The sequence below is a fragment of the Capsicum annuum genome, chromosome 11, assembly GCF_002878395.1.
Source record: "Capsicum annuum cultivar UCD-10X-F1 chromosome 11, UCD10Xv1.1, whole genome shotgun sequence".
Lineage (NCBI taxonomy): Eukaryota > Viridiplantae > Streptophyta > Magnoliopsida > Solanales > Solanaceae > Capsicum > Capsicum annuum.
This window is the reverse complement of record NC_061121.1, coordinates 99,346,299-99,368,336: the sequence shown is the minus strand read 5'-3', so window position 1 is coordinate 99,368,336 and position 22,038 is coordinate 99,346,299. Positions and strand designations below refer to the sequence as shown.

Genomic DNA, 22,038 nt, shown 5'->3' with positions numbered 1-22,038 from the left:
ATCAAGTTTGTCTCTTTGAACCTGTGGTACATGAAAGAAACAAACACAACCAAATACTTTAATGAAGCTTAGAGATGGTTTGAATCCATTCCAAGCCTCAAATGGAGTTTTACTCTCCAACGCTTTAGTGGGAAGCCGATTTTGGAGAAATTCGGCTGTATTAGCTGCCTCAGCCCAAAAACTTTTTGGCAACTCTTTTTCATGCAACATGCACCGCGTCATCTCCATTATATACCTGTTCCTCCTTTCACTAACTCCATTTTGTTGCGTAGTGTATGGAGTAGTAAGCTGATGAGAAATACCCTCTTCCTCGCAAAATTTGTTAAATTCTTCAGAAGTGTACTCTTTTCCATTATCAGAACGCAGGGATTGGATTCTGCAACCACTTTGATTTTCCACCATCTTCTTGAACTTCCAAAATATTCCAGCCACCTTTGATTTGTATTTCATGAAAAAAATTCAGCAGAATCTTGTATAATCATCAATGAATATAACATAGTAAAGACTACCATTAAAGGACGGTATTCTTTGAGGTCCTGCAACATCTGTATGAATCAATTGCAACCTTTGAAAAGTGCGCCATAATGCTTTAGGAAATGGCTTCCTATTCTGCTTACCAAATTGACAAGCTTGACGACTTGGTAAGCAATCAACAAGAGTTGGTAATCCTCTTGTCATATCCTCCTTCTTCAGTAACAATAGTGCTTGTAGATGACAGTGACCAAGTCTCTTGTGCCAGATTTTCGTTACATCTGCCTTCATGGAATAAACAAGTTGCTCCTTCTCTGTTGGGTTGAATTAAAGGAAAAACTCCTTCCTCTCATCTTCACGCTGAAAATTTCATTTCCAGCAGTGTCACTGATTTGGCAGTGATAATTTTCAAAGAAAAGTCTAAATCCTTTTTCCATCAGATGTCTTACACTTAGCAAGTTTTGATCAGGAACGTAAAGAACTTTAGAAATCTTCTTTATACCTGTGTCAGTCTTGATAGCTATGGTTCCAATTCCTTTGACAGGAAGATGGTCCCATTTCCTATCCTAACCTTGAAAATTTTAGTGGGCTTCAACTCCTTGAATAAGCTCATTTCATGAGTCATGTGATTAGTGCACCCACTATCAATTAACCAAGAATCTGTTGAGATCTTACTTGAGAAGCATGTTGCAGCAAAAAGAAGATCCTCCTCTTCTTGATCAACAACTTGAGCATTTGCTTCCTGCTGCGGGGCTTTACCTTTGCAAATCACCGCCTCATGTCCAAGTTGATTGCATTTCTTACATTTAGCATCAGGTTTTCTCCAACACTTGAATGATGGATGGCCTTTTCTTCCACAATGATGGCAAGGGGGAAAGTTTTTTTTCGCACTTCCTCCTTTACCTTTGTTGTTTGTTGATGTTTCTCCTTCACTCAATGCTTGATTCTTTTTCTTCTTCGGAAATTTGTCAACCTGGTGCTTACTGACAAGAGCCCCTTCTGTTGTAACATCCAGTCTCATGAGTCTTCTTTGCTCTTGAGCTTTCAGGGAATTGAGCAACTCCGTCAAACTAATTTTTTACAAATCCTTAGTATTTTCTAAGGTTGTAATTGTTGCTTCATACCTTTCAGGAACTGTTACCAGAATCTTCTCAACAATTCTTGAGTCGGCAAGTGTAGAGCCAAGTAGCCTCACTTTATTTGCAATATTAAGAAGCCTATCTGAATACTCCTTCACTGTTTCAGAATCCTTCATTTTTTGCAATTCAAATTCCCTAATTAAGTTTAGAACTTGCATACCTTTTATTCTCTCATCTCTAGCATACTCTTCTTTAAGATAATCCTATACTTTTTTAGCAGTTTTGAGAGACATTATTCGTGTAAAAACTGTTGACGATACAACAACAAATAGACATGCCTTGGCCTTCGATTTCCTTGTCTTCTTTTCCTTGTGTGCTTTAATCTGAGCCATGGTGGGATTATTCGGTAGGGTTGGAATATCGTAATCCTCTTCCACAGCTTCCCATAGATCTAAAGTATCCAAGTACGTCTCCATTCGTATTGCCCAAACCTGATAGTTATCTCCATCAAAGATCGGCGGACCGATTGGTGAGAAACTGGTTTCTGCATCCATGTCTTCTCCAACTCAATCATAGATCCCTTAAGATGAAAGCTCTGATACCAAATATTAGTTTTAAGCAGACAAATCACACATAACACTTTGCAAACGATGTCTAGATTGCTACAAAAAAGAAGCAGGAGAATGAAAGAAGATAACTGAGAGAGACTTGTGCAGAGAATTGTACTTTCTGTGAAAAAGAAGTTACATAAAAGTGTTCTAAAAAAAACAGAAATAGATAAGGGCCCTACTTTAAAGTCATGATGCTAACCATGCTAACTACGTCCTAATAACTTAAAAAAGGAATACAGGAAATAAACTAAATAAATAAATACTGCAGTCCTAAAGTAACTAATAACAAAAACTAGCCTACCACCCATTGAGAGATATTGGCTCTTCCAGTTAGCTTCTTTTTAAATTTCTCCAAGACCCCATTCCAAATTTCTATTGACTTACTTTTGGCCCCCAAAGGCATCCCCAAATATGTTGTTGGTAATTCTCCTATTTTGCCTCCCAGAATATCAGCCAGGGATTGAATCTGGTTTACCTTATTAACTGGAAAAATAAAAATTTTGGTCCAGTTAATATGTAAGCCAAAAGTAGCTTCAAACAAAATAAAGATTACCCTCAATATTGTCACCTGTTCAGAATCGGCGTCGCAAAATACAACAGTATCATCAACGTATTGTAGATGTGAAATCTCTAACTCGCTCTCAGTACTCGACTTTACCTTGAATCCCCGTATCCATTTGTTTGTCTGAGCAGTCTTCAGCAGGTCATGTAACCCCTCCATTGCAATGATAAAAAGGAAAGGAGATAGAGGATCTCCTTGTCTCAAGCCTCTCTGAGATTGAAAAAATCCCGCTGGTGAACCATTGATCAATATTGAGAATTTTATTGTGCTAATGCAGCACCTAATCCAGCTGACCCATCTACCACCAAATCCCAACTGCCTCAAAGTTTCCAGTAAGTAATTCCAGTTTAAGTGATCTTACGCCTTTTTAATTTCAAGTTTACACACAATTCTAGGTTCTTGGCTTTTAAATCTTGCATCCACACATTCATTTGCAATTAGAATTGCATCCATAATTTGTCTACCCTTGATGAAGGCCATCTGCTGCGCACCCACCAATTTGTTCATCACTTTCTTGAGTCTTTCGGTTAGTATTTTAGCAATAATCTTGTAAAAACTACCTATTAAGCTACGACAATAACAACAACAACAAACCCAGTGTATTTCCACACAGTAGGGACTTATTAAGCTACTAGGTCTAAAATCTTTCAACTCTTTTGCACCCACTTTCTTGGGAATCAGAGCCACAAAAGTGGCATTAAAGTTTTTTTCAAAAACACCTTATTCATAGAAGTTTTGTACTGCTGCAACCACTTCTGTTTTTACCACCTCCCAACATTGAGTAAAAAATGCCATGGAAAATCCATCGGGTCGTGGAGCTTTGTCTCCAGCACAAGACTTCACACTTTCCCAAATTTCTTATTCACCGAAAGGGCTTTGTAACAACTAATTTTCCTCTTGAGTAATCCTAGGGCAGTTACCAAGATTACCTAGAGGTCTCCAATTCTCCGTCTCAGTGTAAAGCTTTTGGTAAAAAGAAACAATCTCCCTTGTAATATTAGCTGGATTGTCCACAATATCCCCTTCAATTATCAACTTATCAATATTGTTATATCTCTTGTGAGCATTTGCAGTCCTATGGAAGAATTGTGTTTTTATCCCCTTGTTTCAACCAAAGAGCCCCAGATCTTTGTCTCCAGGCCACCTCCCCATGTTTTGCGATTTCCTCAAATTCAACTGATAAAGATGTTTTTGCATACAACTCTTCCTCGGTTAAGCTCCTTTGATCATGCATCTTCTCCAATTCTGCAAGTTGATAGAGTACACTAGCCTTCTGTAATATCAAGTTTCCCTGTAGCGTTTTGCTCCACTTCTTAAGCTTGTCCTTCAAAGCTTTTAATTTATAAGCCAAAACAAAATCAGGCCTCTTTTCACGCACAAATGAATTCCACCACCCTTTTACCGTTCATTGAAGCCTTCAGTCTGTAACCACCAGTTCTCGAACTTAAAATAGGATTTGATAGGATCCTAATTACCACATTGCAACATCACAGGGAAATGATCAGAAGTGATTCTGTGCATTGTTGCTTTTTAATAATTCTAAAGCCCTCATTCCAATCCATGGAAACCAGGAAAGGCAACTATTTCTCGCCTATCACCCTTTCTCCAAGTGTATTTTCCATCTGATAGGGGCAAGTCTATTAGAACCATATCTTCAATAAACTTTGAAAAGTCATTCATTGCCTTAGTGATTCTGTTTGCATTCTTCTTCTCTGATGGGAATCTGACAGTATTAAAATCCCCACACACCACCTATGGCCCGGTAAATAGTCCTCTGGCACCTGCTAATTCCCACCAAACCTCCTCCTTATCTGTCGTGTTATTTGGAGTGTATGACAAATGCCAATTGAGTTCTTGAGTCTTGTCAGAGAACTTGTATGTTATGGAATATGAACCCAAACTACTAATCTCCCCTTCCCATACCCTGCTATCCCATAATATTATAATGCCCCCTCTAGTCCCACTAGCCTCCAATTGTACATAATTGCCCCATCTATTAGGCCATAATTCTTTGATAATGGCACTACTATCACCTTCGACTTTTGATTCTTGAAAACATAAAACCTTAGCCTTCCACATGTGAGTTAAATTTTCAATCAACATTCTTTGTGATTGTTGATTCAACCCCCTAATGTTTCATGATATAATGTTGACTTTCATTGATCTTGCTTAATGAAGCACCCCGCTTTACTTCTTGTTCCATTGCTCACAAAACAGCTCCCCCTCTCAAGGCTCTTCAGTTCTTTGATTCCTTTCTTTTTTGGGGTTCTAGGTTCTTTGTTGCTTGTGTTGTTGAAACTCCATGTCGCTTGCTATCAATTTTCATGAAAAGCTCTAGTGTTTCCTTCTCATATCCATGAAATACCAACCCAAACTCCTTAGCCATTCTGATTATAATTTGGTGAACCGTTGTTGTTGCATCAAATTCCACACCCCTCTCATCAAAATCCTTTTTTTTTTTTTTTGAAATTTTTGCATTATGAAAGCTTTGCTAAAGAGAAAAATCTTTTTGATGTTTGTTTTTTTGACAAATGAGTCCAAAAGGTAATTTTTTTTTGAATTTTTGGATTGTGAAAAACTAAAGTCATAAAGAACTCTAAAAAAATGATACAACACTCTTTTTTTTTGACTCACTTCTTTTCTTTTTCCTTGCCTAAACACACACTCCTTTATTCTAGCACATGTTTTTCCCAAATCAGTCCATCAAATGACCCTGTTACCCTCAAAGATGCAACAATTAACACGTAAGAATGCTTTAGGGGTGAGTCTCCTACAAAGGACCAAGTGGGTCCCGCTAGGTTTCAATATGATCCAGATAAACGTGACCTAAAGGCGGACCTAGGTTGGGGTCCACTAACAAGGCTATTCGGGGGAGCGTATGGTCGATAGTGGCTGCGAGAGTGTCACGTCCCAAAAACCTCATGGGCGTGCTGGCTTCCGCTAACAACACTTGTCAGGAGAACCAATTCCCCGTACATTCACAATGTCTATAGACGCTGAAATAAAAAAATAAGCAACTCCAAATGCATGAAATAACCATCATCGCAAGGTAATTATCCAACAAGATATCGCATAACGATTAACGAAAACCATGGTAGTTTAGATAACAAATCTCTAACCCAAACCCCACACTAGACCATGTAGCATCTAAACAAGTTACATGAGTTCAGCGTTCGGGCATACAAACCCAACGAAAAGAAATACAATCTAAAAATAACTAAAGCTGGATGACAACCTCTACGAATAATGCAAAGGTTCACCTCAGCAACAGAATCCACAAGTAAAGACCGTCAGCCATAAGTCTCTCTCTGCAACCGTATCTGCAGATATGCAAGTAAAGAGTGAGCTATATGTAAATATAACCCAGTAAGATCCTCGACCCGCTACTTTAATACCCCTGGAACAAATGTTAGAAAATAAAAGATACACAAATAATATGTACATAATATCTCTCATAAGGTAATGTTAATAAGATCCAAACGGAAGTTCAAAAATGTCACTCTATATCTCGACTCAATCCACTCTCACGACTTGTCATAAACGGCAGTGAAGGTGATCGGCCTAGCACCCGACAAGTCCACGGCAGCATGTATAATGCCCCAAAAGTCTACTATGGCAGCATGTACAAACCCCTAACATATTACGACAGCATAAGTAATGCCCCTAACATATTACGGCAGCTATGTATGCCCCTAGAGACTATAGTGGCAGCGAAGAAAATATACTCAACGCCCCAACCTCACCTCACATTTCACCTCTAACTGATTCTCAATACACTTCACAAAATAAATACCCACAGCTAGTCAGAGGCACATATTCTACCAAGTTCACGCTTGTCCCAACTTATGGACTAGGCAGAAAAATATAATTTTTATAAAACAAATTTGAAAAGCAAGCATCAAAGCTTAAAGTCTCACTTACCTCGCTAACGACAATTTCTCCAACTTTGTAGTGTGTAGAACATCAACCGAATAACGACCAATAGGATCAATCTAAACAAAGTATTAAATAATAATATCAATTATATATACCGGGATCAATTCTCAATATCACTACTATAACTATCCAAGCATCTTATGTTTATCTCTTTCTTTCTTCTGCCACTCAAAAACTGTACATTTGTACATTAAGGAGATTTGCCCAGTCATCTTCATGTTACAAATTAACTTTATCTTAGAAGATTATATTTGTCTACTTACAAAATGGTTAAACTCTCTTTTCTGGTCTTTCCTTAAATAATAGAAAAAAAAATAATCTTCTTTCATCAACTTTTGGGTTATCCAACATGCTCATATAGTTTCTTTCACGAACTAGCAGTTAACGTGATAAAGACCAATTAATGTCAAGAAACAATTAGAAGTCCCGCAAAACTAATATGACCCCTCTACTCTCTCTTGGTCCTATTATCAATGATACTACACGTATCTACTGTATAGAAAAGAAAAGGTTGGGATGATTTTGTTATGCAGTGAGTGATTAGACAATCTTAATCATCAACCATTAGGCCTACTAACCATTACTACATGGTTGGTCCATTATTTTTTTTAAGCCATAGTTAAATACTTCTTAAACAAGAATCATAGCAACCTCTATGTAGAGTACACAATAACAATAAGATTTCATACCTGACTATGAATTTGCTATTATACGAGCTTTCTATCACCGCGCACGAACAACCAAAAACTTTCTTCAAAGCTATTTCTTTCCAGTTCAAAAGAAAAAGAGGGATTGAATAATTTCTTTAGTTGCTTTCTGTTTTTTCTTTCCTTTCCAACGCAGCTTGCTGCTGCTCTCCAAAATAATAGGATTAGAAAAGCCCTAGTAGAAGACTTATAACGTTATTAGCTGAAACTGAAGAAGGCTTTTGGCTTGTCCACTTTTAATTTCCTTAATTACCATTAATAATCGGTTATAATTACCAATTAACCCTTCATTGAAAAGAAATAATAAGCTGGCTATTACATTCTCCCCCACTTAAAATAACGTTCGTCCTCGAACGGGTCTAGAATCATACCTGAAGTGTCAAATAAGTGAGGATATCTAACTTGCATCTCCTCGAGGACTCCCAAGTAGCTTTTTCGGTTGGATGATTACGCCATAATACCTTGACTGAAGCTATCTTCTTCGACCTCAACTGTCGTACTTGCCTATCAAGAATAGCTATCGGGCTTTCCTCATAAGTCAAATTCTCATCAAGCTCGACATCCTCTAGCTGAATCTTATTGCTATCATCACTAACATACCGTCTAACCATAGACACGTGAAACACATGATGAACTGCAGACAATCTCGGAGGTAAAGCAAGCCTATATGCCACCAATCCAATTCGGTCCAAAATCTCATAAGGACCGATATATCTAGGACTTAGCTTACCCTTCCGGCCAAACCTCATAACTCTCTTCATGGGAGAAACTTTCAGAAATACTTTTTCCCCTTTTTCAAACTCCAAGTCACGGACCCTCTTATCTGCATAGGACTTCTGCCTGCTTTGTGACGTCTTTAGTCGGTCTCGTATCACTGCAACCTTCTCCAATGCTTGTTGAACTAAATCTGAACCCAATAACTGTGCTTCACCGGGCTTAAACCAGCCAACTGGTGAACGACACTTGCGACCATATAGAGCCTCATATAGTGCCATTTGAATGCTCGACTGATAGCTATTATTATAAGCAAACTCTGCTAAAGGCAACTGGTCATCCCAATGGCTACCAAAATCAATAGCACAAGCTCTAAGCATGTCCTCCAAGATCTGAATAACTCGTTCAGATTGTCCGTCGGTCTGCGGATAAAAAGCTATACTCAACTTGCGAACCCAATGATTTCTGAAAAGATCTCCAGAACTCAGTAGTGAACTGTGCACTTCGATCAGATATGATTGAGATAGGCACACCATGAAGCCGAACTATCTCCCGAAGGTAAATTTCTGCCAACTGCTTCGCGCTATAAGTAACTCGAACTGGTATGAAATGGGCAGATTTTGTAAGTCTATCCACCATCACCCAAACAGAGTCGTGCTTCCTGAAAGTATTTGGCAACCCGACAACGAAATCCATCGTGATCCTTTCCCACTTCCACTCTGGAATAATCAATTTTTGCATCACTTCGCTAGGTTTTTGATGTTCATATTTAACCTGCTGACAATTTAAACTAGTCACATGTTTCAAAATATCAACTTTCACACTTTTCCACCAGTACAATCCACGCAGGTCTTGATACATTTTCGTAGCACCAGGTTGGATGGAATATCGCGAGCTATGAGCCTCATCAAGAATTAGCTGTCTCACATCACCCACAACGGGAACACACAATCTTCTATGACGACGTAGCACACCTTCACCATCAATAGTAAAAGACTTAACACCGCTATTCAACACTCGATCTTGAATCCCAACAAGGTAGGGATCATCATATTGGCAAGTCTTAGCTTGCCCAACTAAGGATGACTGAACCACCATAACTGCAAGTAATTTGCCAGGCACGGTGTGATCAATTCGAACTCCATGATTGGCTAAAGACTGAATATCCATAACCAAAGGTCGCCTTTCGGCAACAAATCGGGCCAAGCTGCCCATATACTTCCTACTCAAAGCGTCTGCTACTACATTAGCCTTCCTAGGATGGTACAAGATAGTGAGATCATAATCTTTAAGTAGCTCTAATCACCGTCGTTGTCTCAGATTCAGATCTCTTTGCTTGAATAAGTACTGCAGACTCTTGTGATCAGTATAGATTTCACACGGCTCACCATAAAGATAATGACGCCAGATCTTGAGTGCAAATACGACCGCGGCCAATTCCAAGTCGTGAGTCGGATAATTTTTCTCATGGACCTTTAGCTATTGAGAAGCATATGCCACCACTTTACCATTCTGCATTAAAACCCAACCCAACCCAACCCAATTCGAGATGCATCACAATAAATAGTGAAACCACTCTCTGCCGTAGGTAAGGTCAAAATTGGAGCCGAAATCAATGCCGTCTTTAATTTTCGAAAACTTTCTTCACATTCATCCGACCATTTTAAAACGACACCCTTTTGAGTTAAGCGCGTTAATGGAGCAGCTACCTTTGAGAAGCTCTCTACAAACCTCCTATAATAATTAGCTATACCTAAGAAGCTACGTATCTCTGTAACAGTACTAGGTCGAGGCCAATCTCGGACTGCTTCAATCTTCTTTGGATCAACATGAATCCTATCTCTTGACACCACATGCCCCAAAAAGGAAACCGTGCCCAACCAAAACTCACACTTTGAGAACTTGGCATACAGCCACACTTTGAACTTGGCATACAACTTGTGTTCTCTAAGTGTCTGTAGCACAACTCTCAAGTGTTGTTCATGTTCCACCTCACTCCGAGAGTAAATCAAAATATCATCAATGAACACAATAAAAAATTGATCTAAATACAGCTTGAATACCTTGTTCATGAGGTCCATAAATGCTGCAGGTGCATTAGTCAGTCCGTAAGACATCACTAAAAATTCAAAATGTCCATTCCTGGTCCGAAAAGCCGTCTTAGTGATATCTTAGGCCTTGACTCTCAGCTGATGATAACCCGATCTCAAGTCAATCTTAGAAAAGTTGGTAGCACCCTGTAACTGATCGAATAGATCATCAATATGAGGCAAGGGATACTTATTCTTGATTGTCACCTTATTTAACTGCCTATAGTCAATGCACATTCTCATCGTGCCATTTTTCTTTTTCACAAATAACACAGGTGCACCCCAAGGTGACACACTAGGCCTGATGAATCCCTTATCAAGCAATTCTTGAAGTTGAACCTTCAATTCCCTCAACTCAGCAGGAGCCATACGGTACGGTGGAATAGAGATAGGTTGAGTCCCTGGCACTAAATCAATGCTGAACTCAATTTCTCTCATCGGAGGTAACCCGGGCAAATCATCTGGAAACACATCAATAAACTCCTGAACAATAACATTATTTATAAAAACTTGCTCTGCTCGAGTGTCATGAACGGTAGCGATAAAACCCAAACACCCACAGTTAATCATTTGGCGGGCTTTTTCATAGGATATTATCTTTCGCCGAGTCACAGGAGTCATACCTTTCCACACAAAAGGTGTTTCTCCAGGAATATCAAAACGTATAAGCTTAGCATAACAATCAACCAAAGCGTAACATGATGCCAATCAATTCATACCTATAATCACATCAAAATCAGTCATTGGCAACACAAGTAGATCAACTATGGTGTCCTTACCCTGAACAAATATCACACAATCTCTATAAACTCTGAACAAATATCACACAATCTCTATAAACTCTATCCACTGATAAGGTCTCCCCCATTGGGGTCGTAATTATATATGGCTCAACAAGTCTCAATCCTTCTCTCTAAGAATAAAGCAAAAGATGGGGACACATACGAATACGTAGAACCTGGATCAATAAGAGAATAAGCCTTATGAGAGTTTACAGTGATAATACCTGTGACCACTGCATTAGATGCCTCGATGTCCTGTCTAGCCATAGAAAAGAATCTCGGTGGTCCACCTGTTGTCTGCGAATCCTGAGTACCCTGTCGACCCTGTCCACGAGCACCCTATGGAGTGTTCCTCGCTGGCTGGGTGTGAGCATGAGTTCCTGCAACATCTCTCTGTATCTGAGCAGTAGTTTGACTAGAACCAGAATTTCCCTCAGGACAAAACTTGGCAATATGCCCTCTTTCACCACAAGTATAACAGGGATCGCCAACTCCAAAACAACGTCCACTATGATTCCTGCCACAATTAGAACATTTCGAATGCTGCCCGGACTGAAAGAAACCGCTACCATTCCTCTGTGTCTGTTGCTGCTGCCCCTGTCTAGCTGGATAACTATTCCTCGAGGATTGGCCCACCGACTCTGACTGCGTTGGCCTAGACTTTCCACGATCAAAACCACTCTTGTTCCCAGACGTAGCACCACTAAATCCACCTGAGTTATGTGCCTTTTTGTTTTCTCGATTAATCCTTTCCATCTTATAATCGGACTCAGAACGGAGAGCAGTGTCAAACACCTCAGAATAGGATCCATTACGCATATCGCGTATCACTGGACCACGATAACGAGCCTCAAGTCCATCCACAAATCGTCTTATCTGCAACTAAAGATGGGACATACCTGGACAACTTAGTAAACTTAGCTTCGTACTCAGTGACTGTCATGGATCGCTGTCGTAACTCATTAAACTGGCGTCTCATGTCATCTTGTTTGCTCAAGGGAATCAATCTGTCCAAGAACATAGCTGAAAACTCTGACCAAGTGATTGGTGGTAGTCCTGCCTGTCTGCCCCTCAAAATAGAAGTCCACCTAGCCTTGGGCGACCCCGAGAATAGAAAAGTGGTAAATTCTACACCATGATTCTCCTTCAGTCCCAAGGTAGTCAGTATCTTCTCGCATCGATCTAAAAACTTTTGAGGCTCAACAGAAGATGATGTAGCATTAAACTCCGGTGGCATAAGATCCATGAAATTCTTCAGGGTTGCCTTCCAGCTGCAACCGAATGATCAACTGGTAGGGTGCCTGAGAGGTTGCAACATTCAACTGAACTTGTGCTTGCGTCTGCGAAATAGTCTGAGGAGCTGGAGTTCGACCCTGATTAGGCACCAATCCCTCAAGTACATTCAAGATTCTTACCACCACGTCTGCTGGCAATGTAACAGTAGGTGCAACAACTGGCACTGTAGCTGGAGTATCTCGATCAACTTGGTCTTGTGCTTGCTGAGAAGCCACAACTTGGGGCTGGCGCCCGTTCCCAACTCCAGACTGAGCACCTGTCTGCATCCTTGTTCGAGGCCTAGTTGGATGAGACCCAACTCGACCACCCCCACGCGTAGGATCCTGTCCAGCACCACATCCAGCAGGTGCATTAGATCGACTAGCGGAGGAAGAACCACGTCTCTTAACCATCTGCGAAACAATATTTAAAGGTTAGAATTAATTCAACTCAACGCACGAATAATGAATAAAAAGGGGAAACTTCCTAGATGTTCCGTAGCCTCAAGTTCATAAGTATGGGCGCCTACATATCCATGGACAAGAATCTATTAAACACTGCTCCATGACCCGGGACCTAAAGCCTAAGCTTTGATACCAACTTGTCACGTCCCAAAAACCTCATGGGTGTGACTGGCTCCCGCTAACAACACTTGTCAGGAGAACCAATTCCCCATACATTCACAATGTCTATAAACGCTGAAATGAAAAAATAAGCAACTCTAAATGCATGAAAATAACCATTATCGCAAGGTAATTATCCAACAAGATATCGCATAACGATTTACGAAAACAACGGTAGTTTAGATAACAAATCTCTAACCCAAACCCCACACTAGACCATGGAGCATCTAAACAAGTTACATGAGTTCAGCGTTCGGGCATACAAACCCAACGAAAAGAAATACAATCTAAAAATGACTAAAGTTGGATGGCAACCTCTATGAATAATGCAAAGGTTCACCTCAGCAACAGAATCCACAAGTAAAGACCGTCAGCCACAAGTCTCTCTCTGCGCAACCGTATCTGCAGATATGCAAGTAAGGAGTGAGCTATATGCAAATATAACCCAGTAAGATCCTCGACTCGCTACTTTAATACCCCTGGAACAAGTGTTAGAAAATACAAGATACACAAATAATATTTACATAATATCTCTCATAAGGTAATGTTAATAAGATTCAAAAGGAAGTTCAAAAATGTCACTCTATATCTCAACTCAATCCACTCTCATGACTTGTCATAAACGGCAGTGAAGGTGATCGGCCTAGCACCCCGACAAGTCCACGGCAGCATATATAATGCCCCAAAAGTCTACTACGGCAGCATGTACAAACCCCTAACATATTACGGCAGTATAAGTAATGCCCCTAACATATTACGACAGCTATGTATGCCCCTAGAGACTATAGTGGCAGCGAAGAAAATATACTCAACGCCCCAACCTCACCTCACATTTCACCTCTAACTGATTCTCAATACACTTCACAAAATAAATACCCACAGCTAGTCAGAGGCACATATTCTACCAAGTTCACGCTTGTCCCAACTCATGGACTAGGCAGAAAAATATAATTTTTATAAAACAAATTTGAAAAGCAAGCATCAAAGCTTAAAGTCTCACTTACCTCGCTAACGACAATTTCTCCAACTTTGTAGTGTGTAGAACATCAACTGAATAACGACCAATAGGATCAATCTAAACAAAGTATTACATAATAATATCAATTATACTTTTCGGGATCAATTCTCAATATACCTACTAGAACTATCCAAGCATCTTATGTTTATCTCTTTCTTTCTTCTGCCACTCAAAAACTATACATTTGTACATTAAGGAGATTTGCCCAGTCATCTTCATGTTACAAATTAACTTTATCTTAGAAGATTATATCTGTCTACCTACAAAATGGTTAAACTCTCTTTTCTAGTCTTTCCTTAAATAATAAAAAAAAAAATAATCTTCTTTCATTAACTTTTGGGTTATCCAACATGCTCATATAGTTTTTTTCACGAACTAGCAGTTAACATGATAAAGACCAATTAATGCTAAGAAACAATTAGAAGTCCCGCAAAACTAATATGACCCCTCTACTCTCTCTTGGTTCTATTATCAATGATACTACACGATGCAGTGAGTGATTAGACAATCTTAATCATCATCCATTAGGCCTACTGACCATTACTACATGGTTGGTCCATTATTTTTTTTAAGCCATAGTTAAATACTTCTTAACCAAAAATCATAGCAACCTCTATGTAGAGTACACAATAACAATAAGATTTCATACCTGACTATGAACTTGCTATTATTCGAGCTTTCTATCACCGCGCATGAACAATCGAAAACTTTCTTCAAAGCTATTTCTTTCCAGTTCAAAAGAAAAAGAGGGATTGAATAATTTCTTTAGTTGCTTTCTGTTTTTTTTTCCTTTCCTACGCAGCTTGCTGCTGCTCTCCAAAATAATAGGATTAGAAAGCCCTAGTAGAAGACTTATAACGTTATTAGCTGAAACTGAAGAAGGCTTTTGGCTTGTCCACTTTTAATTTCCTTAATTACCGTTAATAATCGATTATAATTACCAATTAACCCTTCATTAAAAAGAAATAATAAGCTGGCTATTACGGAAAGCTTTCCACCCACTCCATACACCCGGCGGCTCCCCCTCCTAAAATAAGGGTGACTCAACTAGAGGTCGTGTACAAACGTGTACTACAAAACTTGTTGCGACATAAATGACTCGGGTTATGCACATGATGACAGATATAAAGCGGTAACACATAAGAGAAAAACTGTAAACATGTAGCACGTAGGCACTCAACAATGATAAAATAATAACACAAACAAAATATTTATACACCTATAGTGTCAAACTAAGCCGATACAACTCAAAATAAAGCTCGAATTCTGAAAAGTCCCCAGCAGAGTCGTCAGAGTTGTCACACCCCCTTTTTACCAAAAAGAATTGAAATTAAATTTCAAAATGTTTTCATTATTAAGTGACAAAAGAAAACAATTTGTTCCGAAAAGGACTATCAAAATTCAGAATCTCCACTTAGCATATTCTGTTGTGCTAAGTCACCTTTGAAAATCCTTTTCAAAACGATTTTTTGACTCTTTCAAAATTGTTTCACGAACAGAGATTCTGATTAAGGAATTCTATTGACCGAGGGGAATGTGTTAAGCACCCCTCGATCCCATGGTTCGACCACGGTCGCTCTGTAGAGTATATCGGCTAGTATGACACTATGGAATGTATAAACCAACAAAACACACAAAAAAAGAAAACAAACAACTAAAAAGTTCAAAACGCAAAAAATAGTGTCCAGTTCAATTTATTACAAATCGAAAAAATGCTGAAACTAAAACCTAAACTATTCTATCTATCCTATACTATGCTTTACCTGATGACTCGGGTCTTGATCACGATCGGTCTTCCGCGTACAAGATACTTCGGGGCATACCCCGGTGAATAAGTACAGATGGCCTCGGGGCATTCCCCGGCTAAATGAATACATTTTTCAATTTCAAGCGGCAAAATGAAACAATCTCAACCACACACATTCGATCATTCCACAATCGCTAATTTCTAGAATTTGCCTACCCAACTTAGTATTTGCCTACCAGTTTCAGCCTAAAGCATGATACTATCACGTTCCGCATCAACAATGAATAAACAATACAACAATATTCACTTTTATCGATTTTCAAGTCCCGCCTCTCAATTTCATTCTCAAAATAATTAACTAATTCTTCGACTATCAATTCAATTTTTCAAATCCAAATCCAACATCAACCAACACACAACAAAGATTCAAGCATGTTAAACACGCAAGTCATTCACACCCACAACAATGATAAAATTCAAGATAAAAATAAAGAACGAGAGGAGAAATGGACCTTGAATTCAAGCTTTCAAGTGTAATTGCTCATTCGGCTAGAACCGCGATCGAAATCTCGGACCAAACCTCAACAAAACGTATAAATCCAGATTCGATCCAACCCTTTTTGTTCTATTTCCGCCAACCCAAACCAAAATCGCGAAGTAACGATAGACCCGTACTCGAATTCGCACACCCCGTTACTGTTTCAACCGTTTTCTGGCAGACTTCGCCAGAATTGGACTGAAATGGATCAAACTTGGTCGATTTGGTCGGATTATGGGGTCGGGCTGGTGGTGTTTTGGTTGGAAACCGGAGCTGGTGGCGTGTTGGTCAGAAACCGGAGTTGATGGTTTCGCCGGAAAAATCTCCTCTATTTTCGTCCTTTTCTCTCTCGATTCTCTAATCTTTCGCCCTTTTTCCAATTCTCTCCCTCTCTCGATTCTCTACTCTTTCAGTGTGTGTATGTAACTCCCCGTATGGCGGTGTGTGTGCGCGTGCGTTTTTACTCTATGTAGTGTGTGGTGTTGTGATTTGCTTGTGAGTATCAATTCTCTATCAACTGAAAAATGGAATCCCTTGTGTGTATTCTGTGCGTACGTGAGTATATTGAGAAGCTGTGTGTGAATTGTGAGAGTGATGATGAGTGAGTATATGTAAATTATGTCAAAATGGAGTCTATTCCAGTGAGTGTGTGGTGCATCCGTTGAATGAATGGAATTGTGAGTGGAAAAAAAGTGGGGTAGGGGGTATAGGGTAGTGGTAGTTAGGATAAGGTGTGAGGTGGATAGGTTGTTATTGAGAGTTGGTTATTTTTGTCATTTTGTGGAAAATTATTAAAATGAGGTGGGGTAAATGGATAAATTCGGTTTTTGGGAGGGACAAATTTACGTGTCTACAATAAGTTCTAGATTTTGGGCTTTCTTCTAGAGCCGAACACAAGGGAAAGATCGTTGTTTTTACTGGAAAGGTCGTTTGTGAAGTAATGGATGCACTTTAAGCATTCCTTTGGTTATGTATCATATATATTGCTTCCAACAAACAGAAAGACTTGTATGGATCAGGTTCATAGGGGCAGATACATTCAAAAGGGATATATTTTAGCGGCTCAATTGTATTACTATTGCTGTTTCTTTTACTTGGTTTATTTTTACTATTTTTGCTATCAGTACTTTTTTTTTTTAATACGTAGTATATTTTTACTACCATAGCCTTTACTCTTGTATTTGTCAAACCCTTTTTTGGTAATGCTTTTCTTGAGCCAAGGGTCTATTTGAAATGACCTCTCTATCTCACAAGGTAGGGGTAAAGTATGCGTATATCCTTCCCTCCCCCCACCCCAATTGTGGGATCACACTAGGTTTGTTGTTGCTGTTGAAATATAGTTTAAGGGGGGAAGTAACGAGTAGTACTAATAGTTGGGAGACATTTAGTTGTGGAGCCCCTCATAAAATTTAGTTGGTTGCAAGTTCCCCTTCAACTGTTGAAAATTGTGAACTTTACCTTCTCGTAGAGAACCATTACGTGCAAGGGTGGAGAAACTCAGAAAGCAAACAGATTTTTGGAGGACCTCTGCAGCACTTATACGTGAGTATAATGCTCAAGAGGCTACCTACCTTCAACAATTTAAAACAGCCACCTACCTTTAACAATTTAAAAAAAGCTCAAGAAGCTAGTTTTCCTTTTTTTGGTTGGTTGGGAGTGGGGGTGGGTCTGTGGAACAATGTGTTTTCTGGAACAGAATGTCTCCAACTTTGGACGGTTCTTGTCGAAGAAAGTTGTGAAAAAAGGAACTTTTTAGTAATAACTGTAAAGACGGGAATAGTTTAAAGAGTTACAGCGGGATATAGGAGAAAATAGAACCTTTTTATGATCATAACTGGCAAGTCATTTTAAAGTAGATTTTTAAAGTATATATCAGATCAGTAAGTGGGATAAGATTCTCAATAAGTACTAAAGAAATAAAATTTAGTGCCGAAATCACCATTGGTAAAGTAGTCTGAGCAACTTACAAAGGGAAGGGGGGAGTTTTGTAACTAGTAATTGAAAGAGGGAGGGGGGGGGGGGGGGGGTTGAGGGAGTTTTGAAGCTAGTAACTGAAGATGAGAAAATACATTTAAATTTCAAGACTAGCTAAGACAAAAATGAAATTGAAGAAAGGATTAAGTATCTAAACAGTATACAAGCAATGACGGTGCTTATGGTTAAATAGTTTTGTCAGGTATAAGTTATGAGTTAGTTTTGATATTCATATCCGTTCCAATAATTTGGACGGTATCAAGTAGTTCAGTGCTAGGTTTACTCAAGATAGTGAGAAAATAATAATAGTTTAGTATAGTAATATTAGGCCACTTGGTGGGGTTATTTGAATTGGGATCCAGGTTGAGTTTAGGAATTATTAAGTTATTAATTAATTAAATTCCAACCAATAGGATAGTGCCACATATTAAATGAAAATAATAATAATTTTTGTAAAAGTTTCTGTTAAGGGGAAGGGTAAATAGAGCCAAATAGGTGGATGAAGGGGTATTTTAGAGCCCAAAGGTGGAAGGAGGGTATTTTAGGATCATTTTCAATACTTGAAGGGTATGTTTGACCGTTTTCCGAAAAATAAGTAACACCTAAAGCAAGATATTGTCAAATACAACTCATACTTGCACCCGATATGATCACATTTAATTAGAAATGAAGCTGAAAGAAATAAAAACATAGAAGTCGACGTTAATGCTAAAACATGAACTGCTAGATCTTGTTTGTAGAACTTGCGAGTAATCTTTCAGTAGCGACGAGCAAGTCCCTTTTTGCAGTAGGTTATATGGGTCTGGAAGGATTGGGATCTTAAGACCCATATTTTATCCATCAAATATCAATTTTTGAAATGGATAATATCCTTACCCAATTTTTAATTGGGCCGGTTGGATGGGTTCGTGCTTTTGAAAGCTGTTTGCCATTACTCTACCCACCCGAGACTTCGCGTTTGATTTGCACTCACAGAGTTCTATGTCAAAAGTTTATTGACCACAAATGGAAGCATTTATTTTACAAGGTTTAGCATTAACTTTTATTACTTTTGATTATGGTGTCTATGTGCGCAGTAATGACCTCTATACTCTATGCAGCTAGTCCACCGGACAATGAGGAGGCTATTAAATGGCTGTACAAAGCTGCCATTGCAGGCTATGTTCGAGCTCAGTACCAACTTGCCCTTTGTTTACATAAACATCGTGGCCTGAGTAGGAATCTTCATGAAGCGGTATGAAAATTTTATTTGCTTAACCGTTATCTTCGTATAGTAGATGTACAATGTTACTTCGATTAATATTGTTCAAATTTTAGATCATATCATACTTCAAGGTTCTGGAATTTTGGAATTCTTAACTGTCAAGTTAATTAATTGAAACAAGATTTAATTGATAAATTCTAGAGCAGCTAGCATTATCAGTTAGCAAATATAAGGGGATTCTTTATCATACACAAACTGGAAATTTGAAAACGTTATCCTCAACTAAAAGAACTGTGAAAAGTGGTCCTGAACTTGGCTTCATGGGACTGCTTAAAGTTATTCGTATTTGACTTTCTGTACAGATGACAGGATTTGTCGTTGACAACTTTGCTTCTGAAAGTGTCTTTTTTGAAATGCAGGTAAGGTGGTATCTGAAGGCAGCAGAAGGTGGATATGTCCGTGCTATGTACAATATAGCAATATGCTATTCAGTTGGAGAAGGTTTAGTTCAATCTCACAAGTTAGCAAAGAAATGGATGAAGCGAGCAGCTGACCGAGGGCATAGCAAAGCCCAGTTTGAGTATGGACTGAACCTATTTTCGGTAAGTAGTACCTACATAAATTATACCACTGCACTACCCCAACCCTTCTCATCTTCTATATAACTAGTGTATGAAGAACGATACTCCCTCTGCATCCATTTTCCATTACTCTTATTTCTAGTCATTAAAAAAGAAAGTTTTCTACATTTAAAAACAATTTAACTTTAAACTTCTCATTTTATCCTTAATGAACATGATTTTATAGCCACATAAATGGTGTGACATGTTTAAGACCTTAGATTTTGAAAATCTCTTTCTTTTCCTTTTGTTTCTTTTTTTGAAAATCTCTCTTTCTTTTCCTTTCATTTCTTTCACTCACTTATCTCTGAACTTATCGTGACTCTTGCTGTACATACCTTGAACAGGAAGGGAACATGACGAAAGCTGTGGTGTATTTGGAGCTTGCCACTCGTGCTGGTGAGACAGCAGCTGATCACGTCAAGTATGTTATATTTCAAGAGATGTCCACCACTTGTCGTGACAGAGCCATGCTTCTTGCTGATAATTGGCGTCCTTTGCCTTCTTCATCCCGCTGATTGAGTTTCCTTGTTTTTTTGCCTAGGCATATTTTCTCTAGCCAAGACGGTGTGTAAATATACATAGTTTTTCTTGTAAATAATTTTTCACTTTAGAAGTTACCATTTCTTTACGGATTGTTGAGCAAGGGTATGGAATATATAGTTCCAAAAATTGTACTACAAACTTGTAAACGAGCATGTCCTTGAAAGACTTTCTTCACTCCTTCAAGTACCTTATTTCTGGCATATTTCCAGAAGCAAAGCCTAAAAATTCTTGTCCACTAAAAACAAAAATAAAAATGGATCACTTCGTTGAATTTTTTTTTTTTTTTTGGTTTCCATTTGGCATCCGGTATCCACATTGAAGTCTGACTAATCTGGATTCGCGCCAGGTAGGGTCTCATTCGGGGGATAGCGCTCTCTATCAAGGATTTTTTCAGGCCCAAGGCTCGAACCCGAGACTTCTAATTAAGGGAGCTGCAGCATCATCCATTCATCATTGAAAGTTAAATCACACTTTTACTTGTTGAAAGTCATCCATTCATCATTGAAAGTTAAATCACACTTTTACTTGTTGAAAGTTAAATCACACTTTTACAATTAATTTAATATATGTTCAATGACAGATACACGTCAAACAAAGGATAAACACAACTATGGGATGCACTGTTGAAGCTAATACTATCAAATTCAAACAATGGCATCAGAATAAACAAGAATTTACTGTTATTCCCTTAGATAGCACCAGAATCACAAAGCATTTAGTTAGTAGTTCAAGGGCGTATGCCATCAATTTCTTGTGCTCAGCAATATGGACTGTACCCATAATAAGTCTTTTCCTCCAATCAAATGTTTGTTGTTTTTTCAATTTCCTGTGCGACAATATAGACTATACCCATAATAAGCCTTTTCCTCCAATCAAATGTTTGCTATTTTTCGGGTTTAGTAAAATTGTATTTTACAACAAGAACTTCAAACACATGTTCAAGCTAACATATGAACAATCAAATGAAGCTGTAATTCTTTATTCACAACTTTGAACTTCAACAGTAAGTTCAACCTAACTTATAAACATCAACAAAATGAAGTTCAAATTATTTTCTGAAAAATAGCAAATCGAAACGTTTAGAAAAAGATGAAGATTGGAAGATTCAAGTCCACCGAATACATGGTGTGTCCTTAAACAAATTATTCCCCTCAAGTACCCGAGGTTATGAAATATATTCTCCCAGGATAAAATGAATTACTTTGACAGAATAGCGGTACCTCAAACTCTGTCGAACTACGAACGCACTCAACGACAATAAATCACACTAGAGTTTTTCAAGAAAGAGGAGCATTTTTACTTCAAAATTTCATGTCTCTACCTGAGGAAAAAATAAGGTATTTATAGCCATCAGGGTGTTGCTTCATGAAGGGAAGCAATGGTTCAGCAAGGCACAACCCTTCATAAAGGTGCAACTCTTCAAAAAAGGTGCAACTCTTTAGAAAAGTTACAAACCCATTGGAAAGGTCATAACCATCCAAACCGAAAAGGTACCTATTCAAATTGCATCCTTTCTCTTGGTGTCTTTTCGAAAAAATACC

At 38.6% G+C, this 22,038-nt stretch overlaps 1 protein-coding gene across 1 annotated transcript in view; it reads left to right on the top strand.

Annotated features, from left to right (window-relative positions):
• Nucleotides 1-20,680, top strand: part of LOC107847466 (F-box protein At1g70590) — a 37,170-nt gene extending 16,490 nt beyond the window's left edge. The window contains exons 2-4 of the mRNA XM_016691738.2: nt 19,228-19,361; nt 19,751-19,933; nt 20,299-20,680. Of these exons, the coding sequence (XP_016547224.2) occupies nt 19,228-19,361; nt 19,751-19,933; nt 20,299-20,469 (488 nt within the window). The 3' untranslated portion in view covers nt 20,470-20,680. The remainder of the gene's footprint in view (nt 1-19,227; nt 19,362-19,750; nt 19,934-20,298) is intronic.
• Nucleotides 20,681-22,038: the final 1,358 nt, after the last annotated feature.